Here is an 18,630-nt window from a genome sequence, read left to right as displayed (position 1 = left end):
CAGGAAGCTTGGGCACCTGAGCCAGGGCCAGCCTGGGTTCATCCCACCCTGTTCCCCTGCCTGAGATGCAGCCCACTCCTGTCCCAGGAGAGCCCCCCAGGCACCTCCCTCACCTCTGTGAAAACAGGTGTCCAGACAGCAAGCAGGTTTTCATGCCAATAATTTATTGAACGGAGGTCTGTACACAGGCAAACCTTACTGTGGAAACTAAGACATCAGGGGCTCCCCCACTGCCCCTGCCCTCCAGGATGGGGAGAGGAGGGAGGAGGCCTTAGGGGCAGAGGACAGGACGGGGGGACACAGCTGTTGGAGGGGAAAGGGCCAGTTTGGACGGTGCGAATCGACATTTTCTTTAAGAAAAAAATTATAACAATCTATTTACACCCGGGGGCCAGGGAAGGGAAGAGGAGGAGAAGGGCTGGTCTGGTTCTATTTACAAGGGATACAGGAGGGGAGGGGGGTTGGAGGAGGTGGAGACCTGGGGGGAGGGGAGGGAGCTGAGGGGGTAGGAGATCCTCATGCCGCCCCCCCCCCAAATCCCCGGTCCTTCCTTCTCTTCCCTCCCCACAACCAGTTAAAATCCTCTTAAAAAGCCCACCACAGGGGTGAGGCTGGTGAGGGAGGGACTGGAGGTGGGGATAGGGACTCATTTACCTCTGCCCTCTAGTCTAGGGGCCCGGTCAGGGCAGGAGCTTGACAGGCTATGGCCCCCCTTCCCAGCCCCACTGGGGGCTCCCAGATGGAAGGGTAGTTGGTGGCGCCCTCAGGAAGAGTTAGTGAGGGGAGCTGTGGCATCGGTCGACTGCCAGTCTGGGCCGGTCTGAGCCTCACTTAAAGCTGAGGGGGAAGGAAGGAGCAGACAGTTAGCCTTTGCCTTTTAGCCACCGCCCACCCCCGCCAAGAGTAGGAAGCTGGTGTGAGATGCTACATTAGAAATGGAAAGCTGTCACTTTAGGTCTAGGGTTGCAAACTCAAATGCCAAAGGGCCAGGTTGGTCATTGAGTGACTCACCAGAAAGCCAGGCCCCACAGAACAGGGGCAGCTGGAACTCAGCTCCAGCTGGTAATACTGCCCTGAGCAGAGGCAGGCCCACTGCTGCCCAGTCTTATTTTCTTCCCCAAGAGAAACAGGAAATCTGGATTTGTACATAAAATGGCCCCTGTTTTTTACTGTGAGCAACAAATTTAACTTTTTGTTTGTTCAGGCTAAACTTATGTCTTTGGTTTTCCAGTTTGCATTTAAACACAAATACAGGCAATAATGCCTCACAAAGGTGGCCATTCACATGTAAAATACACTTTCTGTCAGAATGTCTACAATTTTGCAGGAAACGCAGTGGTTGTGAGAACAGAGAACAGACCCATCCCCACCCCTGGCAGAGAAATGCAGCTTTAATGCTCAGAAGATGGCCCCCAACTTACCTTGTGAGGATGGGGTAAGGGAGGCAGTGCCCGCCGGGGATCTCAAGTGAGGAGGGATGAGAATGGCGTTGAGAGATGGTTGGATGGTGAGTTCTAGAGACAGGAATGGACATGCCTAGTCAGGGGACAGGGCACCTGGAGACCCAGTCGGGGTTAGAAAGGGGCACCAAATAGGGACCCAGCTCTGGGCAAGGCCAGTTGCCTGGGACACACGTAGCCACTGAACACTTTAAATGAAAAACTGGCAAGAGCCTAACACAGGAGGATTGCAGAGTGCAGATGAAGTCAGTTTGGGTCTCCCGGAATCGGGGGTATTTCCTGAGCCCCAGAACTGCCTTGCAGCCCACCTCCCGACTCCTGTCTTCGACACCAAGCTCTTCACAATCTTTGGCTGCCCCTCCAACAACCCAGATCCCAGGCTGTGCCCTCACCGCCAGGACTGAAATTGAAGAGAGGGGGAAGCGGGCGGTTGTTGGGGAGCTGGGTTCCAGGACATCGCAGTTCATCAAAGAAGCTGTGGGCACAGGCTTCCAGCGGGGAGAGCCTTGAGGACGGTGTGTACTCCAGCAGGCTAGAGCAGAGCGCGATGGCCTCAGGTGGCGTTCGGGATTTGAACACCTTGGGGGGGTGGAGGGGGCAGAGGTGACAAGGGTGAGACGCCCTGGGCCCTGGTATACTCCTGCCCACCTCCCACAAGCCCACTTTCCACATGAGGCAACTGAGGCCCGGCCTCTGAGGGGAGGTCAGTTTGTATCAGATGAGCAACCCGCTCAGGTCCCATGACTGTGTGGGCCCTGCCGTGAGCGTGTTTCCCCACCAGAAAAACAGGACTCTTGCATTTACTGTGGGTCCTCGACTTTTAGAGTATGGGACATTCCATAAACTTTGAAATGTGATGAAATTTACTGACCCACTACTGAGCCATGACTCTAGCCAGGTCCCCAGACCGGTTGGCCTCCAATGGGGACCTCAGCCATGCTGCCTGAGCCCCTAGCCCTGCCCCACCTTTGTCCAGGGGTGAGCTTTAATCTGGGGGAACTTGAACTCCGTGTAGTTGGGGTTCATCTCTCGAATCTGTTCCCGGGTTGGTGTTCCCAGCACCTGTAGGGAAAGGGAGGGGTCTGAGCCAAGGCCCTTAGTGCTTAGCCCAATCCCTGCCCACCCTGGCCCTGCCCTCACCTTGATGATCTCCACCAGCTGGTCTACCCCACTGTCCCCAGGGAAGATGGGCTGGCCCAGGAGGAGCTCGGCCAGTACGCAGCCAGCTGACCACACATCTGAAGAGGAATGGGGCAGGGTCAGAGCTACCATGCCCAACCCCTGGCATACATTTCTATCCTTCATGGTCATCCTGAGAGATGCCCGGCAGCCCCATTTTCTCAGCTCAGAGAGGAAGTGCCTTGCTCAAGGTCACACACAGCTTAGGAACACAGGAGCCTGACTTCGAACCTCCAAGTCTACCTGACTGCACTGTACTCTCCAACCTAGATGTTTCCATTGCCTCTCTCCACTCTGTGACCCCAATAAGCCTTTTCTCTGCCTCTAGCTTCAGAGGACAGATCAACAGGCCAAGAACAGGTACCTGTGTTCTTTGGGCCTCAGGAAGTTAAAGCATTAAGTGGGCTGCCTTACTCACTTCTGGCCTCTATCCTGCCCTTGGGAATAGCTATAGGCCGGTAGTCACCCCTCCCTGGTCTGAACCTTGACCGCCACAGCACAAGTTCACATCTAGGGACCATGAAGTTTCCTCACACTGCTGATGACTTCTCTTCCAAACACTTTCACACCCTCTCCTAATGCCTGGAAGTTGGCGCTGTCATCCCCAGCAACAGGGAAGGACATGGAGGCCCTGTGAGCAGGTCACACCCTCATGATGGCAAAGCCTTACCTCCCGATTCCCCCAAGGTCACCGTCAGCCCCTCCCCCTGCCTGAGAAGAGAGGACTGACTGGGAGGTTCCAGAGCTGGTATGGACTCTGGAGTCAGGTCAGCTTTCAAAGCCCGGCCCTGCCCAGTCCCAGCAGTGTGACTGCGGGCAGGTGGCCTCACCACTCTAAGCTTCAGACTGCTCAACTGTAAAATGTACGTATGACAGCATCACCTTCCTGAATTTGAGGACTGGCTAAAAGAACAGATGTTAAGCTTTTATCACCGAGCCTGGCAGACACACAGAAAGAACTCAAAACCTGCCATGACTGCTATTCCCACCCCCACCCTCCCTCAAATCTGACCGATGGACGAGGTGTAATCAGTGGCTCCGAAGATCAGCTCTGGGGCCCGGTAGTAGCGAGAACAGATGTAGGAGACATTGGGCTCTCCTCGGACCAGCTGCTTTGCACTGTGGGAAGATATGCGTAGGCGGGAGTCAACACAAGCCAAGGGCCGGGATCCCTCCTCGCCCCTTCAGCCACCCAGCACACCCCGGGTCAGGCCCACCTGCCAAAATCGCAGAGCTTGAGGACAGCGGTGTCGGGGTCCACCAGCAGGTTCTGGGGCTTGATGTCGCGGTGACACACACCCTGGGAGTGGATGTAGGCCAAGCTCCGGAAGAGCTGGTACATGTACACCTGGGGCAGGCAGGGGACAGCAGAACTCCAGCCCAGCTCTCCCCGCAGAGCACACCCCTGCTCCACCATCTTGGCCTGAAGAGCCCTTCCACCCACTCTCCCTGACTTGAAAACAGTTTGCTGCCCCTTGGTTCTCAAACTTTAGCGAGCACCAGAATCACTTGGCGGCCTTGTTAAAACAGGGACTGCGGACTGCTGGGCCCCACTCTCAGAGTTTCTGATTCAGTCGTTCAGGATGAGGCATTTGCAACAAGCCCCTAGTGCTGGTGCTGGTCCATACTTTGGAAACCATTGCTTCAAGCACACACTTCAGCAGAAGCCTGATGAGTAAGACAGATACATCAGGAAGGCCTTCTTTTAAAGCAGGCCGGGGAGCCTCACCAAATCCACCGGCTATAGGAAAGGCTCAGCCTCCTCTGCCCACCAGTCACAACCACCCACGAGCCAGCCCCTCTCCAGCTGGATTTTCCTGCCACCCTCTTCCCTACTGACGAGGATGTAAGTGCCAAAAGAGCAGGGATCTTTGTGGTTCCATCACTGCTGCATCCCCCAGGGCCTAGACCAGTGCCTGGCACATAATATCTGCTCAGGGATGCTTCTTGGGCCCCCTCCTCCTCTGTTCCCAGTGCCCTCGGCCAGAGATGCCACTTTCTTGCCCTGTGCCTGGTCTCCTCCCAGAAGACTTCCTTGATCCTTCTCACTCCCAAAGCAAGCAGGGCCTCTGTTTCCAGAATCCCCTGTGCTCCTTCCAGTACGGCAGTTGCTAGTAGTTTTATAGTTCTCTGTGATGACACCTGTCTACCCTGTTAAACTGAGAGCTCTGCAGGAGCAAGGCCTGGGTCTCAGTCAACTGGGCCTCTAGAACTGCTCAGTGCTGGCCCCGGAACACAGGCAGCCACAGGACACATTCAACAAACCACACCACTGCCTCCCAGGAAGCAAAGTCCCACAGCTCCCACCACTGGGAGAGCCCCAGGGCTCACCTAGGCCTGGGGTACTTAAAGCCAGCGGGAGGAAAAATGGGGCCCCATGCAACCTCCAACAAACTCGCACCCAACCTCCGCCTCCCGATGCCGCTGGCTGCTCCAGCCTTGTTCTCTACAGCATCCCTAGCCCATACACTCATCCATTCGTTCAAACAACTCCTTACGGATAGTATCATACAGGGCACAGCACCCAGCACTGGGGAATAAGCCTGCACAGGTGATGAATTAAGACTCATGCGTTCCTGGCTCTGTGGGCACTAACCTTTCCGCAACCCTGCCTCCTTCCCATCACCCCTCTGCCAAGGCTCCAAAGGCCAAGACTCTGAGCTCATAGTCTCCCCTCTGCATTCCAGTTCCCCACCTCGATTCTGAGCTAACTCCACCAACACTAACTGGTACCAACGGGCTCCCAGTATGGACCCAAGCAGCCTCCCCAGCCTGGTCAGCTGCCTCCCTGATTGAGTCAGGCCTTGGGTTGGGCTGCCCTGCCTTTGGCGTGCTCCATCTCTGAGGGTATAGGGACAAAGGCAGAGAACGTGAGACCTCCAGAGACCAACGTAAACTTGGAGATGAGGGAACCCACAGAGGCAGGAGTGTCTGTCTGGAGCTCCTGGCTTTGTGGGCCTGGGCCCCAGCAGCCTGCCTGCCTGCCTACCTTGACATAGATGATAGGGATGGTCAACTTGGCCTTGGTAAAATGGCGGGCCACCCGGTACACCGTCTCGGGCACATATTCCAGCACCAGATTTAGATAAAGCTCGTCTTTCTGCAGAAAGCAAAGGAGAGGTGTGGGGCATTGTGAGAAAAGAGCAAGGAACGGGGGGAGGGAAGGTTTGTGGGGAATAACGGGGGAAGAGACCAGCAGTCATGAGGAAGGCAGGCAGGCAAACGGGTGGAGTCAAAGTGGAGGACTCCTCCACACACTGAGGTCTCACCTTCTCCCCACTGGAGTAGAAAAAGTATCTCAGCCTCACGATATTGCAGTGGTCCAGCTTACGCATAATCTGCAGCTCTCGGTTCTTGGGGGCAAAGGAAGGCAGCCTCAGAAAACCACCAGCTCTCCCTGCCTCCCCTCCCTAGCACCCCTCATCACAGCTCTACTCCCCGACTCCTGCCAACAGAGCCAAGCAGCTGCTCCCTGTGTCCCAGCTCCAAGGCCCCATGGCGCAGCCCCTAATTCCTCACCCCCAGCCCACTCCCCTCACACACAAGCTGTGGGCTAAACTCAGACCACTTCTATGTGCTTTCTGCAGCCTACTTTTTAAAGATGCTTGATTTTTTGCTGAGATTTACCAATCAAATGACTTCACATATCATCTAAATTTTCCAGCTTCTCTTTAAAACTCAGATGATGTGGCCACATGAGGCCCACCTCCCTGCCTGGCGCAAGCAACAACAGACAGGAAGTGGCCATCCAGTTCACCCTGGTCCCCACTCCTCCCCACTGCTTTCACTAGAGGCATCTGAGCCCTTGGACCCCGGCTTGGTTCCAGAGTCCCAGACTCCAAGCTTCCAATCCTCATCTTCCCAATGGGGATCCAGCCTCAACCTCTTCCCAGGAGACCCAGTCTCAGCATTCTTCTCTATTCTCTGTTCCCCTCAGGGCCTCAGAGCTCCCTATCCTCAGATCCCTCTCACTTCTGGGACTCAACTATAATCAAATTCTGAGCAGCACCCTGGAGCTCCCCTGAGAGTCCTCACTGCCCGGGACCTAGGCTCTGACCTGGTTCCCTTCAGCCTAGCCTCAGTTCTCCTACATCCAGAGTAGCCTAGGATCCAAGGGCTCTACTAGCTCACAGGGCACCTCTGTATGAATGAAGAAAGGGTACTCCTTCCTCAGACAGGACAGAGCCCCAAACCAAGGCATGTGCAGCACAGGCAGGACGTCTCCCTGCACCTGTCAAACCCTTAGAGCAGAGCCTGACCTTCGCAAACATACTCATTAGCCCCACTAGCTTCCTTTCTCCTCTGGACAGGGGTGTAACTTAGTGGTTAAGGTGAAGGGCTTGGGAATCAGATTCTAGTCTTGACCTTGGGCAATTCTCTCATCTGAGTCTCAGTTTCCAGTTTCTGCTTACTTAGAATGGGAATAACAACAGTACCTACCCTCAGAGAATCTTTCCATAAGTTAAACTCACCTATAAAGCACTTACAGCAAAAGCCCAATAAAGTCAGCTCTGGACTCTCCTGGAATCCACATTCCCATCTTCCACACAACTCACTCCCTTCTCCTCTGGCCCATGCTCAGATCCCCCGTGGAAGCCCAAGTCCAGCACTCTTGCTGGAGTTCTCTCACCAGTCATGTGCAATCAAACCTCCTTGTCCCCGTTCCCCCCAAGCTACCTTGAACCTCTTGTCCTGGAGAACCTTCTTGATGGCCACCAATTCCCTCGTGTCTGCCAGCCGTGCCTGGTACACGACCCCAAATGAGCCACTGCCAATCACTTTGATGTCTGTGTAAGCCACCTCCTGGGAGCGCTCTGGGCCTTGGCCTAGAGTGGCTACCACTGTGGTCACCTTCCCACTGTCACCTGGGGAGCAAAGGGAACACAAGATCTACTGACCTTTCCCCTCTGGCCACCACCCCATCGTGGGGCTGTGAGAGGGAGGGGAGTCACTACAGGAAGCTCATTGGGGGGGTTCTTTGTCCCTTCCCCAATCTTCAAAGATGGCTACTGGATGCCTCCCAGTGCCCTTTCCCCTCTACCCTTCATGGAACCCCAAATCCTGACTCCTCCCATAGGGGAGGTACTGACACATAAAACCTCTTGCTGTTCAAGGGTTGGTGACCCCTAATTTCCACTTCTAGTAAGCAGCAAATGAATGGTCCCTCCTGATCTGAGGAGGCACCAGCACTGCCAGATGTTGAATCCATCCACTAAGAGCTAACTGCCTTGTGGCCACTCCTCACTGGGGGAAAGCCTGACCTAACCTCTTCTGCTTGAGAGCGGTAACCCTGAGGTAATGCTACTTTAGGAAAGCACTAACCTTTCTCACAGCTCAGGGTATAGTGATCTCTTAAGTCCTCCCTAAGTGGTACTGGTAACTTCACCACTGGTTTCTGGTGACAGAAATGAATGACTCCTCCAGTAAGTGCTAGTACCCTAACTCTCACGTTAGGAGGACAATTAGCTCTTACCCAAATACTTTGGGGCTAGAAAAAAGCACTGGCCTGACCTCATCTGTGAGGTCCAGAGCCCCAGACCCCATCCTGTGTGTAACTGGTCCCTAATGAACAAGCACTTAATAGTGAGAATGGTGAACCTGATCTCTATCATCAGGGGGCTATCCCAGCCTCAGTGCTTTCAAGGAAAACTATAATTCCCAACTCCATTCTGTAAATGGCAACAAAATTTGGCGGCATTCTTGGGGGATAGTGATCCCTCTTCTTTGGGTAACTGATGAAAGGTTCCCCAAAGAAAAGGGGTCAATGATGAATCAAATCCATTCTGAGGGGCCAGTGACACCATCTTTTGGAGGGAGATGATCCTACATAGCTATTTTTCCAGAGTCAGTGACATCATTTCTCAGAATAATGAAATAGGTATAACTTCACATCCCTATTCTATGGGGTGGAACTGGGACCCTCCCCTGCCCTCATTCCATTTCTGTGAAAGGAGACCCACGGACTCATCCTTTTTGAATAATACTATGGACTTGGTCTGAAAAGTATGCTGACTTCCAATCTATCCTCAAGAAGCAGCAATCATTAATTTCTACCATTGGGGGTACAATTCTACATATTACGGACAGATAATGATAGTAGACGTCGTCTTTTAAAACAGAAGGTGACTATGTACCAGGTTTGGAAAGCCCTGGCCCTGTTCTTTGGGGACACAGCAAACCCAAATCGCTGCTTCTAAGTGATATTCACTCCAAATCCCCATGCTCTGAAGGGGAGCACATTCAGATCGCTCCTTCTGGATGGTGATGATATTATTCTTCTTCTCTTGGGAAACAATAACCCTTGAGCCCCATTTGCAAGCGACAATAACCCCTGATCCCGTTCTCGAATGATTGGCAACATCGGATCCCTGTTTTTAAGGCTCACGGACCCAAGACTTCGGTACTGGAAGAACAGGAACCTGTGACCCCTGTCTCTTAGAGGATTACTAAATCTAATTCTAAACTCCAAGTGATGGTAACCCCCCCAAATCCCTTTCTTTGGGATGGGGGAGAGCTCAGATCCCAGTTTGGGGAGGCACAATGACCTCGAGCTCCTCTCTAAGCATAAAGAAAAACCTGATCGACGTCTAAGTGACTTCAGGGATCCGATCTCCACCCGCCACGGGCGACGCTAGTACTCACGGCCCAGCTTCACTCCGGGCGGCGGGAAGCTGGTGCCCGCGCCGGGGCCGCCGCTGCCTCCTCCGCCGCTGCCGCTGGGACCACCCCCGGAGCTCGAGGCCCCCACGCCCCCGCCCATGGCTCCGACTGACGTCTTCCCGCCGCCGCTGCCGCCTGGGCCAGAGGCCGAACCCCCGGGGCCGCCACCGCCGCCGCCGCCGCCGCCGCCTGGCTCCGCGAATGAGCTGGTCCGCGCCCGGCCCGAGCCCCCAGGGCCGCCCCCCGAAGGCGCGCCACCGCTCATGGCGCCGAGCGCAGGCCCAGGCCGCGGGGCTCGGGCTGCCCGGGTTGCCCCCGCCGCTGCCGCTGCTGCCGCCTCCCGCGGGATCCGGCCTCTTCCAGGCCGCGCCGCTCGGGCTCCGGCTCCGGCTCCGGCCCAGCGCCCGCCGCGCGGCACGCCGGGAGATGCAGTCCGCCGGCTCTGCGCGCCGCCGTCGCCGCTGTCGGCCCTCACAGAGAGCCGCGCGGCACGCCGGGAAATGGAGTCCGCAAAGACCTCAGAGTGGACCGCGGGGTTGATAGGTCGTTCTGCACCTCGGGAAACACAGTCCTGGTCAATAAGTTGGCCGACTGTGCCCACAGCGGACCCTGAAGCACTTTCGGAAGTAGGATCAGAGTCGCACACTCACTCCATTGCGGCAACCGCGCGTCCCTAGGTGTGGCTCAGAAATGTAGTACTCCATCAATGAGCTGTGTAGACGTGATGCAATCCGGGAAACGGAGTCCAGTCGCTCACTTAGTATATTGGCTGTATGCCGACCAACGCCAGGTGCCCTCTGGGAAATTGAGTCGGAGGCCGCGGACCCGCCGCAATCGGGCCGTGAGGCAAGCCGGGAAATGGAGTCATCGCCACGCCCTCACCGCATTGCAGGTGTGAAGCTACTCCCAAAGCACGCCGGGAAATGGAGTCCCATGTGATTCCCCAAGCCCCAAGTGGATACTGCAGTTCCGGAGATAGGCTAGGAAATGGAATAGCATTCCTCCTCCCTCTTTCGCTAGGCCGCAGTCCCCGCTGGAAAATGTAGTCAACACCGAGGCTTCAGAGCAGTTGCTACAGCGAGCCTTTGTGTCTTCTGGGAAATGGAGTTCAAGGCAGCCTTCCCACTGACTGAAGGGGAGGGATCTACCATGATCCTGAAGCATGCTGGGGAATAGTCCAGACCGGATCTCGACCCTTTGTGAGACGAGACTGCAGAGGCTTGCCGGGAAGTGTAGTCGGGAGAGCGTGAGCGAAAGGTGAAAGACAGCAGTCGCCCAGGGGAGACTGAAAAAAGTTTCAACGCCTCCTGCCCCGCCGCCAGGTCCCAAGAAACAGCCGAAGTCTATCAGGGGCTGCTGGAAAATGGAGTGCAAACACTCCAAGTTCCAAGTTTCCACAAATCCGGAAGGAAAACCCTCCCCGCAAACGATTTAGGAAACAAAGTTTCCGGTGGTTTCTCAGGACAATACAGTCTTCGGATACTGTCTAGCTTTTTCTAGCAATGTAGGTTGCACCAGCAGGCTGAGCCGAAGTTTGAAAGAAATGAAAATAGAATTTTTCTTGAACCCCCATTAAGCTTATTGCATCCTCACGCTTCCTAAATCACAGGATCCTGAAAGGCCCAAAAGAAGGAAGCCGGCTGCTAGGAGTAGCCTTGGGTTTTGTGCACGCATTATATCGCCCCACTTATCGATTCATACCCGGAAGGACAGTAGCCCCAAAGCGCGCTGGGAAAGAGAGTTCGTGTGTGTGTGTGAGAGTTCGTGTGAGAGAGAGAGAGAGAGAGAGAGAGAGAGAGAGAGAGAGAGAGAGAGAGAGAGAGAGAGAGAGTGTGTGTGTGTGTGTGTGTGTGTGTGTGTGTGTGTGTGTGTGTGTGTGTGTGTGTGTGTGTGTGTGTGTGTGTGTGTGTGTGTCCCGGAAGTACTTGGAACTAGAATGAAATCACCCTCCGCCCCTCCTGTCTTGTGGAATGATGGGAAATGGAGTCTCTAGACTTCACTTTAATCAGATCCTGTGATCACGCTAATTGTCCTCTCCTTTCTGAAGCCTGAAGAAAGTCTCGTCCACTCGGTCTGTAGCTGACCGCAATTCCCAGCGGACACAGACCACTGGGGTAGGACAGACGGTAGCGCTAAAGCCTTTTCAAACTGCATTAACCAGAAGGCAAAGCGCAGTCACACTTCCGCTCTCTTCTCAATGAATGAGGCTGCATCACGCACAGCCCAGAGCGGGCGCTTCTGGGAATTGTAGTAGTTTGTCAGTCAAACAGTGTCTGCTGCCCTCTGGCGGTGGCTCGGAGTCCACAAGCAAAAATCCGAGTCAAGCTCCAAAACCTGGGGAATGCTAAACTGGACCAAGAAGGTCTGCAAGGGCAGAAGAGCAGGGCGGAATAGCAGCGTTTACTTAAGGGCCAGAACCCGTGGGACATGCGCAGTGGGCCGCGCGTGGGCAACCTCCAGAGGGGATTGGGGTCCGTCGGAGTCAGAGGGCGTCAGTCTGAGGGAATCTTACCCGAATGTCTGTACGAGCTGAGAACGTTTGTTGAGGGGTGCTAGAGCGGGTTGTAAGTGGTTATGAGGGGCCTATGGGTGTCTGGAGGTGCTCAGGGGAGTCTGTGAAGAGGTGAACTGGTCTTCCTGGAGACCAGTGAAGTCAGAGAGGACTTGGGGTGTCTGTAAAAGGTCTGTGGGAAACTGTGAGAAACTACTGGTGACTGAGGGGATCTCTGAGGGATGGTTGAGGAGCATAAGGAAGGACCTTTGGGGGACTGTGGGAGTACTGAGATTATCGGTAAGAAGAGGGTCTCTCATGGGATGAATTAATTGATGAAGTGTCTTGAGATCTATAAAGGGCTTTATACTTGGTTATCAGAGATCCCGGAAGATGTAGAAGGGAGCAGGGGTATGGTCTTGCAGAAACCGTGAATAAATTTAGGTGGGTCATTAAAGATTAGAAGAGCCGCTGGAATTTTCAAGACCGGATGCCACCTGTGACATCCCACACAGCCAGAATTGGGGGCAGGAAGTCTGCTGGGGCTGTGGAATAACCTGGAGAGCAGTTCTGAAGCTGAGTGCTTTTAAATCCACGATAGACCCGGTTTAGAGGTGCTTTGAAGGCACTAGAATCAGGTGCTGAGACTACTAGTCAGGGTCCTCCCTCCTCCCTCCAATGATGACATCCCTCTTTCTCCATCACACCACCACCACCACCAACTCAGCTGCATCTATGTTGCCAGGAGACAGGCCTCATCCCAACTTCCAGAAATAGCCCAGCGGCCCCCACCCTAAGGGAATGACTTACATCACCCAGGAGAGGGAGCAGTTGCCCATAGGCCGCCACGGGAGCCTCAGTTTCCTGCCAGTACCCCAACCCTGGATCGTCTCTTCACTGCCAACGGGCATCATTTGGGACCACCCACCCTGGGCTGGCATGAAATGAGGATGAAAGGAGAGTGGGTAGGCGTTTCCAGTTCCTTTCCCCTCAGAGTTACACAGGGTGAAGTTTCATGGTGAAGCCAGTCCACAACAGGCCCTGAGCCCTCAATTCTCACTCCATCTCTTAGCAGCTGTGTAGCCTTGGGGAACTCCTTCCCCTCTCTGGGCCTCCAGCACCTCACCTGCACTGAACGGGTTGCGCTGTCTCTAAGGGCACCTCTAGCTTGGATTCCTCCTCTTGATTCTTTCATCTCTGATTCAAGCTCTCCAACTTGGGCTTCTAGCCTTATAAGCTCACCTCTCAGATCCTATGATCTTGAGATCCTGGTCTAGATCCAACGATCCTGGCTTTAGGAGAACGCAGTTGTTGAAAGAACATGGGGTTCAGAGACAGACTTCATTTAAAGTCCTAGCTGGGCTTAAGGTCTTGGGCAAGTGATTTAAGTGAGCCGCTTGCCCCTACCTTGCTGGATGTTGGAGATAAAAGCGCTGCAGCTCCCAACTAGGTACCTGGCACACCGTAGGTCAATCAATAGCAACTATGATGAAGCCAGTCCCTTCTTATATATATATATATATATATATATATATATTTTTTTTTTGCGGTACGCGGGCCTCTCACCGTTGTGGCCTCTCCCGTTGTGGAGCACAGGCTCCAGACGCGCAGGCTCAGCGGCCATGGCTCACGGGCCCAGCCGCTCCGCGGCATGTGGGATCTTCCCGGACCGGGGCACGGACCCGTGTCCCCTGCATCGACAGGCGGACTCTCAACCACTGCGCCACCAGGGAAGCCCTAGCCAGTCCCTTCTTAACTTGCTGGCAGAGAGTGTTTCCATGGTTTGATGAGAAGATCACTAAGGTACCTTGCAAGGTCTACATTTCAAGAGACCCTGCAAGCCTGTTGCCAAAGGACTCCCAGATTAATTCATAAGCGCCTCTAAGAGAGTGATGTGTGGGAGAACACCAGACGTAGCGCAAAAGGAGCTCCATGGAGGCACGACTAGGAATTCACAGAGAGGAAAGGCATTGTAGGCAGGAGAGCAAGGGCCATGGTGTGGTGTTGAAGAGCCTAAGGGGCTCCCAAGGATGAGCAGATCCCCCATGGAAGAGGGGAGCAGACAGAGGGCCAGAGCATGCCTGAGACCTTCACCATCAGGCCCAGGGGTTAAGTGCCGCCCCAGGTCAGGAGTTCATTTCCCAGGCCTGGATTTGCCCCATTCAGATGGGGTTAGGCCCTCTGGCCATAGGTCCATTTGGGGGTCCAGTCTAGGTCCCTGTCCTTAAGAACCAAGCAAAGGCTGTTGCCCTGCAGTGGCTGCACCCAGCACCCAGGACAGATCACTGCATCCAAAGGTCCAAAGTTTTATTATTTTGAATACATTCTCCAGCAGCCCCCAACTTCCCTCCCCCCAACCCTCCATCCCCAATACAGAATAAGGCTTGACCACAGACCCCCAGCCCAGGGGCCCCAGCTGGGAGGCAGAGGGGGCTTCCAGTTTGGTTTCAGGGCACCCCCTTCCCACCTGCCTGCCTATGGGCTAGTCCTAGGAGCAGCTGGGGGTGAAGGGGTTGGACTGGCGCTGGGGTGGGGAGTAGGAGAGGGATAGCAGGCACTTGTAGAGATTTGTGGCCTATGGGCGGCACCCCTCACCCTCCTCCACCCCCAACCCCCCCCCCACAGAATTTTTGGTTCATCATAAAATGTTCCTCCCTCCTCTGCTGCAACCCTGTGGGGGGGTATGAGAAACCCAGGCACTCATGGCCCCTGGAGGGGCAGGGAAGGCAGGATCGGGGCTGAGGATGGCCGGGGGTGGAAAGGGAGAGAGGTACAGGAGGCAGAGAACAGGGAGGGAGACAAGGCTTTACTTCCTAAGCGATTGTAATAAAAAAGTTCCTGGGCTTTGAGGCCAGAGCCTCAGTTCAAATATAAATTCCCCAGAATGGAGGTGGCCCCCTTAACTCCCCCCTCCCCCCTACCACTCTGCCCGGAGCTTAGAAACCCACAGAGACAGGGGACAGCCCCCAGCCCTGGGCACCCACCCACCCTCACAGTTAAAAAAAAAAAGAGAAATTAAAAGTTTTATACAAAACGTGGGGGAGGGGAAAGGGAGGAGGCAGGGAAGAGACCGAGAAAGCTGCCCTCACCTCCAGGAAATGGGGGGGGGGGGGTTAAGGCAGCAAAAGAGGCATGGGGGGGTGGAGGGAACGGGGGTCCCCTGCCCACAGCCCTCAGGAATCTCGATGCTCCAGAGAGAGCTGGGCTGTAGCGTGCTGGAGGTCAGAACTCACCCGCCTTGGGGTGAGGGGCCCCCCTGCCTCCCCAGGCCCCTCCCCACGCACCTTCTTGTCCTCTCCCTCATCCTCGAGGCCCCCAGCGGGGCCCCCACCCCCCTCCAGGCGACAGTCTTCACTCCAGCGCCGTTTAAAGCGCAACTTGAGGGGCATGCATTGGGCTGCCCCGGGTGCCTCGCCGGGGTCGGGCTTCGGGGGTGCAGGGGGGGCACGAGGCGTCTTGAACACTTCCCCGTCTTCCTCATCCTCGTCGCTGATGTCAGTCACCTCCACCTCCTCTGACTCGCCTTCCGAGATAGGCTCCACCTTGATCTGGGGTGGGGGGGGCGGGGGGGCGGGGGGGCCCAGCACCCCGGCCCCCTCGGCCAGCCCGCCTGCGCTGCCACCACCACCGAGGGCACCGCCACTGCCCTTGTCAGCGCCCACCAGAGCCTTGTCCCCAGCCGCCCGCTGCCGGCGTCCCAGTGGGGGCGGCTGGAGCTTAAACTTGAATGGAGAGGAGGAGGAAGAAGAGGAGGACGAAGCTGAGGAGGGGACTGGTGGGGTCTCGGGTGCCATGGGCGGCAGCGGGCACTTGTCAGCACGCTGGGGCTGCGGCACCACCAGCCCGGGGTAGTGCAGGAAGGCGCGGGGGCTGAGGTGGTAGTTGTAGACGCTTTGGGTGTGGGCCTGCAGGTACCGTTTCATGTCCTCAGGGCTGAAGGAGAAGTGGGAGCCTCCCCCCGAGCCGCTGGGGCCCCCGCCACCACTGGGGTACATAGGGCTCAGCGTGGGTGAGGGAGTGTAGGCCAGGTGCGTGGGTGTCATGGGCAGAGCCGGTGAGAGCTGAGGGGGCAGCAGGGAGCCAGGCCCGGCTAGAGGCGACACAGGGAAAGGGCTGAGGGGCTCAGGGGCACCCCGGGGCCGGGGGTAGACACGGAAGACACCAGGGTCATGGGGCAGGCGGGCCAGCGGGGGCCCGCGGAAGGCACCCAGCTCCGGGGGGCCAGGCGGTCGGGCCCGGGGGTCCTCTCCCAGTGGCTCTTCCAGCTCTGACGTGCCATCGCTACAGTCACTGACAGAGCCTCGGCCCAGGCGTCGGGCCACCACAGCCGAGAAGAGGGAGGATGAGGACGAAGAGCAGGCCGGTGGTGAGCGGGGGTCCTCGGTGGGAGACAGCACCTCGGAGGGCGTTGAGGGAGGGAAGCGGAAGTGGCTGCCGCCTGTCGGCACTGGCGGGGCGCTCTGGGGCACCGCACCCCCTGGCGGGAGAGGGGAGACACGATGTCAAGGCCCCCAGCCTCGCCCGGACATTCAGACAGACCCTGCCGTCCCTCTGAGGCCATGCTTACCAGCCCTTGTACTCACCAGCCAACCCCACATCGATGAAAGGGTAATTAACCAGCACCAGTTTGTTGAAGTTGAACTTGTAGGTGAACCGTTTCCCCTTAGTCTTATGCAGAATACGTTTGTTGTAATAATAGCTGTGGATGTAGAAACACCATTGGATGGTCAGTCACGCGGGACCCAAGTCCAGACCCCGAACCTTGACACATGTGAGTGCTGCTCGCAAAGGGTGACCGAGAAACACGGGCCACCCGAGAGAAATCAAGGTCCAGAGGGTGGAGACCAGCTCTCCCCTCAGTTCTGGGGCCAGACTAGAGGCCACGTCCCTAGTTGTATTCTCTCCTCAGACACCTCGGTGTGACAAATGGTCTCAGAGAGGGGCTGGGACTTGCCCAAGGTCACGCAGCTGTGATTTGGACCCAGAGGGCAAACCCAAAGCCTATTCCCGTGGGCCAGGGGCTCCCAACCAGTGGGGCGCTGTCCACATCTGCCCAGGGACCTCTGCCCTCCTCACCGCAGGGCCCGGCTCAGCTTGTCATAGTTCATCTGGGGCTTGCACTTGCGGACACCCCAGAGCCGAGCCACCTCGTCGGGGTCCTTGATGACGAATTCCCCGTAGTCCCCCTGCCAGGCGATGACACCCTGGTACTCCTCCTTCCGCAGCAGCTCCAGGATAAAGTGCCACAGCTGGATCTGCCTCGAGCCGGGGGACGACTCCGGCTTGTAGGCCCAATCCGGGAAGGCAAACCCTGGGGACAGGAGGCAGGGGTGCGGCCCCGGGTCAGGGCGCCAAGTCTGGGGCCCTGGGGCCCATCCCAGGGTCCACCCCCTACCCCGCCCTTAACGTGGGGAAATCCGTCTCCCCCTGCCAAGCCAGGACCTGGTTAGAGGGAGACAGTGTGTGTCTGTCTGTGTGTGAGGGGGGCTAGACAGGAGCTGGGGGGAGGGGAAGCTGGAGCCTGCTCCAGCGACACCGGGAGAAACAGGAAACCGTCGGCGGCGGGTCCCGGGGCCAGTGCCAGGGGGCCAGGCACCAAGCCAGGCCGGCGGGCAAGGCTGCCAGTGGGGGAGGGGCAGGAAGGGGCACACGTGGCCAGACGGGTTGGGGCGAGCCCCCCCCAGCCCACCCGCAATCCCGTTCAGGGTCAGTCACTACCACGCCGGCCCCCCGCCCCCGCCACACGACCGTCTCTGTTCCCCTCCTAGGAAGGTACACTGTCTCCCTCCCAAGACCTACCGGAGCCCTTACTCCCACCCTAGGCCCCGAAAGGAGGATTTTTTTTTTTTCTTAAAAGGACCAGGAGGGGTGGGGTGGCTGCTTGACGATGAGGTCAGCGCTTGCACACACAGAGGCTTCTGTCTTCCCTGGAGAGTGAAACCCAGACTGTCTGAGAGAGCGCCCCCCCGCCCCCCCATCAAGCCCTAGACCCTCTGTGCTGCACTGCCCTACCCAGACCCGGGCGCACGGACCCAACCTGGCTGGAGGGCCTCAAGACTGAACAGTCACCGATAGCTGTAGCCTGCTCCCCCTTCTGCCTTCTCATCCTCAGCTTCTTCCCTGCCCACCTACCTACCCGCCCCCAGCATTAACCTTGGGTAGAGGTTGGTGGTGGGCTGGCTGGTCCCTAGAGGTGATGGGCAGCCTGGGGGGGAGAGTTGGGGGGGCTGCGGTTGTTGTCATTTCCCAAACCCCCGGGTAATCAGGGGTCATCAATAATTCAGCACTAGGCAGCCGGTAATGGAGGGGCGGGAGGAGGGAAAGGGAGGAAGAGAAGGGGGGAGGCAAGACAGAAGCCCTGGTGCCACTAGAGGGAGAAGGCCAAGGTGGAGAGCTAAGGATGGGCGGGGTCCCAAGTCCCAATCAGGCTGCAAGGGTCAGCCTCCCTCCCCTGGCCCTGGCTCACACCACAGCTCAAGCAGGTACCAACCAGGCCCGGGGCAACATGGAACCTCCCCCAAAGACTCCACCCAAGTCTGGAATCCAACAGGGGATCCTTCCCCATGGGGACACAGGGGATCAGCAGTTCCTATTCCCACAGGGGCCACTCCCTCTAAATCAGAGCCAACTCTAACCTCTACTGGGACCCAGCTCCCTGACCCCTGGCCTTGGGTAGACTGGGATGGCCAGCATTCCCCACCTGGTCCCTGCCTCATTCAGAAATTCCAGCCTCAAACCAGCCCCTCGGGGCTCCAGGGATATGACCATATGACCTCCAGCTGGTCACAGACCCAGGGTACTGTATGTACCAGCAGCCCCTGCTCCATTCAGAAGTGACAG

At 56.8% G+C, this 18,630-nt stretch overlaps 2 protein-coding genes across 2 annotated transcripts in view; both read right to left on the bottom strand.

Annotated features, from left to right (window-relative positions):
- Positions 1-160: 160 nt before the first annotated feature.
- On the bottom strand, positions 161-9,688 carry GSK3A (glycogen synthase kinase 3 alpha). Its single transcript, XM_082863601.1, has 11 exons — positions 9,282-9,688; positions 7,317-7,504; positions 5,909-5,992; positions 5,629-5,739; positions 3,857-3,987; positions 3,652-3,758; positions 2,601-2,698; positions 2,427-2,522; positions 1,853-2,039; positions 1,422-1,514; positions 161-837 (listed from the first exon to the last, which is right to left on the bottom strand). The coding sequence occupies exons 1-11, from the start codon at positions 9,562-9,564 to the stop codon at positions 764-766; spliced, it is 1,452 nt and encodes a 483-aa protein (XP_082719727.1). The 5' UTR covers positions 9,565-9,688; the 3' UTR covers positions 161-763.
- Positions 9,689-14,185: 4,497 nt separating this feature from the next.
- The window catches only part of ERF (ETS2 repressor factor), a 7,480-nt gene continuing 3,035 nt past the window's right edge, over positions 14,186-18,630 (bottom strand). Inside the window, exons 2-4 of the mRNA XM_082862625.1 lie at positions 16,867-17,101; positions 16,374-16,489; positions 14,186-16,267 (exon numbers count right to left, since the gene is read on the bottom strand). Of these exons, the coding sequence (XP_082718751.1) occupies positions 14,964-16,267; positions 16,374-16,489; positions 16,867-17,101 (1,655 nt within the window). The 3' untranslated portion in view covers positions 14,186-14,963. The remainder of the gene's footprint in view (positions 16,268-16,373; positions 16,490-16,866; positions 17,102-18,630) is intronic.

Source organism: Leucopleurus acutus, assembly GCF_964270905.1.
Source record: "Leucopleurus acutus genome assembly, chromosome: 20".
NCBI classification, from domain to species: domain Eukaryota; kingdom Metazoa; phylum Chordata; class Mammalia; order Artiodactyla; family Delphinidae; genus Leucopleurus; species Leucopleurus acutus.
The sequence above is the reverse complement of the archived record's forward strand: the minus strand, read 5'-3'. Positions and strand labels throughout refer to the sequence as shown.